The sequence below is a fragment of the Cinclus cinclus genome, chromosome 16, assembly GCF_963662255.1.
Source record: "Cinclus cinclus chromosome 16, bCinCin1.1, whole genome shotgun sequence".
Classification (NCBI taxonomy): domain Eukaryota; kingdom Metazoa; phylum Chordata; class Aves; order Passeriformes; family Cinclidae; genus Cinclus; species Cinclus cinclus.
This window is the reverse complement of record NC_085061.1, coordinates 11,843,993-11,853,224: the sequence shown is the minus strand read 5'-3', so window position 1 is coordinate 11,853,224 and position 9,232 is coordinate 11,843,993. Positions and strand designations below refer to the sequence as shown.

The 9,232-nt window shown below is 50.5% G+C and overlaps 1 protein-coding gene across 1 annotated transcript in view; it reads left to right on the top strand.

The window, feature by feature from the left end:
* Nucleotides 1–1,080: 1,080 nt before the first annotated feature.
* The window catches only part of XPO6 (exportin 6), a 57,015-nt gene continuing 48,863 nt past the window's right edge, over nt 1,081–9,232 (top strand). The window contains exon 1 of the mRNA XM_062503878.1: nt 1,081–1,167. Coding sequence (XP_062359862.1) covers nt 1,165–1,167 — 3 coding nt within the window. The 5' untranslated portion in view covers nt 1,081–1,164. The remainder of the gene's footprint in view (nt 1,168–9,232) is intronic.

Here is a 9,232-nt window from a genome sequence, read left to right as displayed (position 1 = left end):
GTTAATCCGCCAGGCTGAGCCACCTCTTGCCACTGCAGGTGCCGCAGGAATTTGGGAACCATAAGGAATACATTGATCTGTATCAGCCTCGCTGGTTTGGAGTTCCAGTGGTTCCCAGCTTCTTGATTTTGTGAGGCAGCAGTTAGGGACTGGATTTCAATTTTCCTAACATTAATCCCCTGGATTAATGGATCTGGATCTCCCCGCTAATGTCTTCGCTCCTAGCCAGGTCAGGCAATGGAAAAGTGATGGCCACAAAGAGCTCCAGGCTGAGGCAAACCTGGCACGTGGAAATAGGATTCCATGACACGGAGCTTTGTTGTCCCTGCTGAGGAGGGCTGGATGGGTTGGGGATTTGCCTCACTCTGGTTCATTTCATTACTTATTTAGTTACACGTGCACAAAGCCAGGACCCACACCCGCAGCCCTGGTAGCTCTTCAGGGGACAGGAGCCAGGAGGCAGCACAGGCAGGCCTGGGGGCTGGACTGGGGTCGAGGCCCAAGGCCAGATCCAGGTCTAGGTCCTTTCCCCATTCCCATTCCCATGGATCCCAGGCCAGCCCACGCCCACAATGGGCGTGGCCATACAGAGCCACGCCCACTAGGCACAGCCCAATCATTACCCATTTCCTGCTGAGCGGGAAAGGATCTTCGGCGCATGCGTAGTGCTGCGGGGCGGGGCCAGGCGCAGGTCCGGCCGTGCCCTTCCCTCAGTGCCCCGCGAGGCACCGCGCCCTTCTCCAAGATGGCGGCGGGCAGCGCGCCGCGCCGAGATGCGCATGCGCGGAAGGTGCTGCCCCGGTTTTGATAGGCTGCGGGCGCCGGTGAGCGCTTCCGGTGGGAGGGCGGGGCGGGCCCGGGATGCGCCTGGCGTAGCCCCGGCACCGAACACCGGCCCCGGACCCGCGCGGGCCGCGCCGCCCGCCGCTTCTGCCCGTTCTCCGCCCGTCCTCCCGCGGCTCTACCCGGCGCCCCGGGGCTCCCCGTCCCGCCGGCCGGGGGAGGCCCGGGGGCTGGGTGCCGGCAGCTCTCCGGTGTCCGTGGCTGCGTGGCCGGCGGGGGCTCGCCGGTACATGGGCGGGGAAGCCCCGCCGGGCCACCGCCGGCCATGAGATGAACAGAGCGCGGAGCCCTGCCTAGAGCCGCTCCGGGGCCGCCGCGGCCATGGTGAGTTGGGGGAGCGAGGCCCCGGCGGGGACCGGAGGGGTGGGAGGAAGGGGGATTGTCCCGCGGGGCCCGGGACACCGGAGCCGGGGCGGCTGCACTCCCGAGCCACCACAGTCATAGGATGTGAAAAGCCGGGAAGGCACAAATTCCTCCTGGGAGCGTTGGTGCCTGGGGGTGTTGGGAATTACAAGTTTTATGGTGTTACAAGCAGCGAGGGCGCTGAAGGAGTGCCCAGAGAAGCTGTGGCTGCCCCTGGATCCCTGGCAGTGTCCAAGGCCAGGCTGGTCGGGGCTTGGAGCAGCCTGGGACTGTGGAAGGTGTCCCTGGACGTGGCAGGGGGTGGAACGGGATGAGTTCCACTTCAAGGTCCCTTTTAACCCAAACCATTTCGTGATTAAGATTCTTCGGTGCCAGCTGTGGGCTTGCCCGCACGGCCTCCAGCTGTGCCTTGGATAAGCTGTAGGAATGACCTGGATTCTTTTCTGTACTGGAGACATCAGCTGCCTCTCCGCAGTGCTAGCCGGGGCCACCGGCAGACACAGGGACAGCTCCAGCCCGGTCTGATTTGCACAATCCTCTCTTCCCCTCGATAAGAAGCTGGAGGAGAGGTCTCTGATCCTTTGGGTGCCTGCAGAGCTGGGCTGGGAGGTGGGAATTGCCTCCAGGGGATCGGGGTGCTGCTCACTGTCATCATCCCAGAACTGCTGCTGTTTATTTCCCCTTGCTTTACCCACAGGGAGACCTTGTATCCCAATATTTCTTGGGATGGCGAAGGGAAGCCACAAATGGGCCCTTTGCAGGTGGGCAGGGAGTGGGGAGATGCTTTCAGCAGTCCTGGAACTGCTCCTGGGACTCTGCTCTGGCTCCCGCAGAGTTCCACTGAGCACAGGCTGGAGTTTCTGGCCTAGTTCTCAACCCTTTCTATCTTAACCTGCCCTAGGTGATGTAGGATCAGGCTTTACACCCCTTTTCTTCCAGAAAATCCTGGATCCTGGTTGTGAATTTCTTCACCTGAGAGCTGAGATAATCACACCTGCTCACTGTGTGATGTGCTCCTGATATATGGTTGGTGTTTTATTGAAACTTTGCTCTCTGTAGCCCTTTTGTTGAGCTTCGTTTGTCCCTTGGAGAGGCTTTGCTGCTCCATCTGGGATGTGCTGGGGTGGGACATGGTCTCCTCAGTAAATACTGGTAGTATTTTATGGCAGGTGTGTGGCTGAGGGTGCTCAGGGTGGGCTCCTGACATGCCTGCCACATGTCCCAGCTCTTTGTGGGTTTGGCTTCAGGCAAAGGGTGGCATTTTTTGAGGTGGATTCTTCTTAGTGAACACCCAGGTTCAGCAAGGTGAATAAATGGTTTGCAGGATTTGGTAGGACAGGGTGTGCACTTCACATTGCTGGTGTCAAAAGGACTCGTTAGTTCTTCCCTGTGGACACACAGATTTATCCTCCTGAATTACCCCTTGTTTTCTTCTTTTCCCTTGAACATCCCCTGTTTGGCTCGGCCACAAGTCCTGCCTGTGGAAGTTGAGAATCAGTCCCTGGGCTGTGCTGCAGGATTTACTGTTGTAACTCATCATGTGACTCCTGTGCAAGAGTTTCCTTCTGTTCCCATTTCCCTGGAGCCTACAGATGGGCATGTTCTGCTGCTAGTGCACCCTCCTTCCCGGAAACAGTTGGGAAAGTGTGAAGATGAGCTGCTGGAAGGCACATAAGGAACAAATAAAACATAATTAAACTCTGCTCCAGAATAACAGGCTGCTGGGAGCAGATTTTCCTTAGTGGGGTTGAATTGGGTTGATATGGAAGGGAATGAGCAGGGATGAATTGGAGCTTGATTAACTGGGCAGGAATTTTGGGAGGAAATTGGGATGGCAGGAGGGAATGCAGTGATGCACAGTGAGCTCAGGCACTGCAAATGTTGTAGAACAAGGGTAGAACTGGTCTTAGTTGCTACTCATGGCTCAGAAATCTTAATACCACTCAAAATTTGGGTTCAGAGGAAGCTTTAGTCATTCTTTGCTTTCAGAGGTATTTGCAGAGAGCTCTGTGTGGTGGTTCCTGGGGCTGCTCCTGCCTGCTGTGTGTGTAAATAATGCTTGTGCAGTGCCCAGTCTGGGGCTTCCTGAGGGAAAAGTGGTGAGGATGCCATGGTGTCTCTGCAGAGAAATTGGGATATTGCAAAATCCAGGTGGCTTTCTGTGGGGTTCATCTCTGAACATACAGAGCAGATCCAACTTAAAGCTTTTCTTCCACAGACCACAGGTTATTACATTGTTTCCTCCTCACCTTTTAGGATCCTTTTAGAGAATTTTATGAACAGAAAGTAAATATTGATCACAGACCTATCCTTGAAGGGATTTGTTATCTGTCCAAATAAGCCATGTCTTTGTCTCATCACTTTCCTTCACCTTTGTTCCTTCCACTAGTGAAGATGAACCATCTTTGAAGCTCTGAGAGCTCATCTGGGACCTCCTGAGCAAACCACTCACCTGGGAATTGCATTTGCAACTCCCATGTGAGGCTGGAATTTTGGTGATTGCCTCCTAGGAAATACATTCCTTGGGGATTCAGGGATTTGTGTCCTGTCAGTAACTAAAACAACTTAGGAACAAAGACTTCCAGGAAATGCTGCTGTGTGAGGTTTGTGATGCAGAAATGCTGAAGGACTGCAGCCAGGCTTCTCCCAGAACAAATCACACTTCCCTCAGGTTATCCCTGGGCCTCCCAGGTGAGCAGACAATGGAAGTGGCAGCCCAGCTCCGGGGAATCTCATGTCCCTGTTCTGTGTGAGGCACACGATGCTGCTGAAATGGGAACAGGCAGTGGGTGTCTGCAGCTTGGATGGTTCTGACTTTCCCACAGCAGCATCCTGGCTTTTATTCCATAGCCTCTCTTAGCACCTTCCCATTTTTCAGCAGTTAGTGCTGTTGTTTTCTTGTGCCTGAAGCTGCTTCGTGATGGTTGAAGCCTTTCATTGAGGAAGGAGTGAAGTGTATGTGGATTGCAGCACGTCCTGCCAGGTAAGGCTGGTGAGCCCTGGGTTATCCTGGTGCTCGTGGTTGCCAAGGAGCTCCTGCTCAATTACCAGAATAGCTCCTGTTTATTCTGTGTCAGCCTCACTGAGCTGGTGGCCCTGAGGCTGGGAGCCAGAGCTGCTTTTGGGAGGGCTCCTGCTGTTTGCAGGTGACCTAGGATATTGTGACGGGAGGGAGCAGGAGCTTCTTGCTCCTGCAGAGTCCCTTGGCCTGGCTGTCCCATCACCCTGGGGACACTTGGGCCCCATGTGGGCTGTGCTGCTGTCCCTGGCATAGGTGAGCTCAGGGGTGCTGTGGTGAGCTCAGGATTGCTGGGCTGCTATTCCCTGGCACAGGTGAGCTCAGGGGTGCTGTGCTGCTTGTTCCTGGCACAGGTGAGCTCAGGGGTGCTGTGCTGCCTGTTTCTGGCACAGGTGAGCTCAGAGATGCTGTGCTGTGAGGAAATGGGGAGGATGCTGTTGCTGCACAGGCAGGAAGTGCTGGCACATGGCAGGATGGGCTCAGCTTCACAGCAGGGTTTTGGGATGAAGAGGGAGCTGAGGGTGTTGTCCCTTCCCTCTGTCCCTCAGCATCAAAACTACACTCCTAAGGTTGAGGTTCTGTCTGCTTTCAGTGCATCCCTTTCATGTGCAGTTAAAATGAAAGCAAACTCTTTGTAGAACCCTTCTGACTCAATCAGCTGCTGAGCAGAGAAACCAGAGAGTAGGAACTCGGAAGTTCCGGCCTCAGCTCCAACATCTGGCTTCCTCTTTTGGCCAGCAAGTCATATTGTGACTTTGTGTGCCCCCCAGTTATCTCCCCTCTATTAAACCACCAAACTGGAGATGATGATTAATGCTGGGGAACTTTCCCATCTCTGCAGCAAGGCCTGAGTAGTTCTGGAGATGAATCAGGAATGGGAACTGTAGCAGGAGAGCTGATCTCTGTTCGGATGCTTCCCCCAAAAGCAGAGCTTTTTTGTAGAAGAAAACAGCTCATTTAGCAGAATGGCTGCACATAATCCCTTTCAGAACCTATAATAATTCCAATACATCCATATTTCAAAGACCTGGGCAGCTAAATGTAGGCTGTAGGAGGACTAAAAGCTATCAAGGCAAAATTGTTGAGCCTTCAGGTTCACTAAACGAGCTTGAAAAGCTCATTTGCACTGGCTGTTGCTGATGGATGGGTGGTGGTGGTGGTTGTAATTATTTCAGCAGAAAAGCATTAAAATCTGTAGGTACCACAGAACTCCTGCCATGGTGTTCAGTGCTGTGCAGAGATCACTCCATGCACGGGGACCCAAAAACTCCAAGAACTTTGGGTTCAGTTGTGTGAGTTAATTGCAGGTTGTTAGGTGGTGTCATTTAGGAACTCAGTAGCTGCTGTTAATGTGGGATTTATACATTAGTATATGCAAAGTAGAAGAAAATGTAGCTTTGAGGTGTATAGGCTGATACCTGTTTGGTAGAATGTACCCTAAAATCCTTCCAAATCATTATCCTCTATCAGACAGCAGATATTTCCTCCTAGAAACTGTATTTGGGTCACTGCTGCCTTGGCTTTCTCTGCATCCCAGGTATCAACATGACAACCTTCTTTGAGAGAAAGAAAAGGTTTTTGCTGCTTTGTTTTATCAAAGTAAAGTGTTTAGACTCTCTCTTTTGTATCGAAAAAATTTTGCAATCCCATTTCCAGCATTTATGAAGTGTGCAGCATGTGCCTGTTCTCCCTTGTAGGCCTTATTGTTCCAACCAAAATGTAAATATTAATATTTTGGTAGGGGAAAAGCAATTGGCTTTTTCCCTTCTAATTGTGATGGTCAAGGACTTTTCTACTCATCCAGGCACTCCCTGGGGTTTAACTGTGGGTTGTGTGTCCTCTGGAATTTTGGGATGATGCAGCTTCTCCTGGCCGAAGAAGCACCTACAGCTTATAGTGAAGCAACTCTTTTTAATCTTGCCTTCCCTCCACACACATTTGATTCCTTTCTCTAGCCATGTTTCTCTTTTCTGTTTACATTCAGGATACTTTCACTCCACCAGAACTATTCCAGGCTCTTCTAGGAACACCACAAATTCCTCATATTTTTCCCCCCGATCTTCCCTGACCTTTCTCCTACGTGGATCATGCCCAGAATTCAATTTCTTTTCCCATTTCCAACCCTTTGCATTCACGCTCTAAATTATCTTTCATTTGTTACAGCATCTCCAAGCTTGTGGCTGGATCTCTGTGTGTATTTTTAGCATTTTGACTAAATATTTTATTAGGGCTTTAATTGCAGTGTGGAGCTCTTCCCAAGAGGGATTGTCCTGGTTCCTTTTTGTCCCCTCTTTGGAGAAAGGAGTGTGCTTATCTGTTTTGTGTACTGGCTTGTCAGGATGCCAAAGCCAGCACTGGATGCAGCTTTGCAGAGGGGAATGAAGGGGTTTTTTTTCCCTTTGGAGAGATGTTTTGCCTGAAAAATCTGTGTTGTGCTTAGCTGGTTCCCTGCTGCTTCATTGAGTAAGAACAGAGCAGGTTTCTTCTGCACTGGAATTCCACCTTTTCTTTGGGATGAAGAGCAGTTTCTTCCATGGAAATTTGGCTCAGTGGTGGTTTCACTGGTGTTTAAAATCAGGGTCTGGAGAGGATACAGCAGAACAAGCTACCTGGCATCTGTTCTTCCTCATCTCATTCTGTAATTCTGTGATTATGGGGGATAAAATTATATTTTCTACAGTTCCTTGGCTTTCTTTTTGCAAGTGTGAAGAAAACCAAGAGAAGGACAAAGTGATCCATGACTTGTAATCTCCGATGTAGGAGCGTGAGGTCAGTGCTCAAGAGGCAGTTCCTGCTCCCAGTCATGGCTGGGGGCTATACCAGCCATTCCTCTGATCCCAGGAGGAGATTGCTGGGTTTGGGATTGGGGAAAAGGCAGCTTTGGCTTTCAAAAGCTGCTTTTTCTGTTTTCAGCTGGTGCTTGATGGAGCTGGTTGGGTCATGGTAACTCTTTGGGTCCCCCAGGGCAAATATCCCCACACTGGCCCAGCAGAGGCCCCTGTTGTGGACAGAGAGCCTGGAACCTTCCCAGGGATTGGACACCCCGGGTGTCCCAGAGCTGCAGGGGTGAGCAGCAAAGTGTAGTTGTGAAATCCCCCAAAGTGCAGAAACATTGCAGATGTCAACATCTTGTTTTTCTTTAATTGGACTGGATGTTCTCCCTGCGTGAGCTGTCCTTTGAAAACATTTTAATTAACAAAAATCTTAGTTATTCCCATGGTGTTTCCCATGGTAGTTTCATTATACACTCATAAATGCCCAACACAAGCTTTAATTCTCTTGCCAGGAATAAAATTTAGAGTATCACAGTCTTTATTTTATTTTCTTTGACAAGGAGTGAGGGTCTGAAAATCCCATATTTTCATGTACTATAGTCACACCTCCTTGGAAATCGGGTCTGGCTGCTGTAATGTATTGGATAAATTATAATCCTGCTCCCAAGTTTGCCCTAAACCTTGCACTTTGTGTAGCCAGGTGTTGGGACAATTTTTCTCCATGGTAATGGGCTTAATCCTGCTAAGCAGAAGTGGATGTGGGAGAAAAATCAGCAGGATTTGCTTGCTGGAGCTGCATCTTGAGTAAAGGTGCCCCTTTAAGAAATGTGCTGAATAATTGTTTTTTTTTCTTATATTCACTTTCTTTTTTGCTTGCCCTGGTGCTTCCCATTTCCAGCTCTGCATATGTGCATACTTCCAGAGACTCCTTCACTTGGGGCTACAAACAACTGTGATTCAGAGCCTTTCCTGGGTATTATTGGGACTTGTCTGGAGGCTGAGATAAATAAGGGTTTATTTGTGGTGCTGCTGACAGTGAAGGATTTGAGAAGTGTTTTAAAAAATCTTTTCGTGCATCTTGAACTCCTGAGAGCTGCTACACAGCCACACCAGGTTCTTCACTCCTGTCACTTGGGCATTTTCTTGTCTTCTCTCTGGTCAAAAGAACTGCTGCATTTGTACAAGTGGGGCGGAACAAGGGTTTGGCATTTTTAGGTCAGATTTTCATCTGTAAGAGCGTGAAGAGTGTACTGTGTAGAAGAGTCATTATAATCACAGGATGTGGAGCTGCTGCAGAGAGTCCAGAGGAGGCCACAGAAATGCCCCAAGGGCTGAAACCCCTCTGGAGCCAGGCAGGCAGAGCTGGCTCCTCTGTTTACTTGGAGAAGAGAAGGCTCTGGGGACACCTCAGAGTCCCTTCCAGGGCCTAGAGGGGCTTCAGGGGAGCTGGAGAGGGATTTGGGGACAAGGGATGGAGGGACAGGACACAGGGAATGGTTTCCCACTGCCAGAGGACAGGGATGGATGGGATATTGGGAAGGAATTGTTCCCTGGGAGGGTGGGCAGGCCCTGGCACAGGATGCCCAGAGAAGCTGTGGCTGCCCCTGGATCCCTGGAAGTGTCCAAGGCCAGGTTGGACATTGGGGCTTGGAGCAGCCTGGGACAGTGGAAGTTGTCCCTGGACATGGCTGGATGAGCTTTGAGGTTCTTCTGCCCCAAACCATTCCATGATCCTGTGATAGCTGTGGGGTTTTTAAACAGACTTCAGCTAAGGAGGCTGTACTGGGTACAGTGTAAGTTCATTTCACTCTGCTGCTCATCTCTTGATTTCTGGACCATTGGAGTAAGATGATGCTGTTTTTCTCAACACCTTTTACAAATGCTTTTTATAAGGATTTTCTTATTCCCTTCACAAATACTTTCCTTACCAACATAGTCATTTCCAAATGATTCCTTGGGATCTTTTTTTCCACCTGCCTGTTTAGAAGTTGGGTTACTTCACCCAAACCTCTGGAGAAAGTGTCTCAAAGCGAGTGAAGCTGCATTTGGGGCAGCCCTGTGATGCTGCCTGATTTATTTATGTAGAGAAAAGGGAAGAGATTTGTTCCTTGTGCCCATGGTCCTGGGGCTGCTTTTCAGGGAAGGGTGGGATCTCCCTGTAAGGGGTCACAGGCTGGTTTGGAGTGTGAGGCATCCTGGGCAACCCAGCAAAGGGAGAGTGTGAAGTGAAATG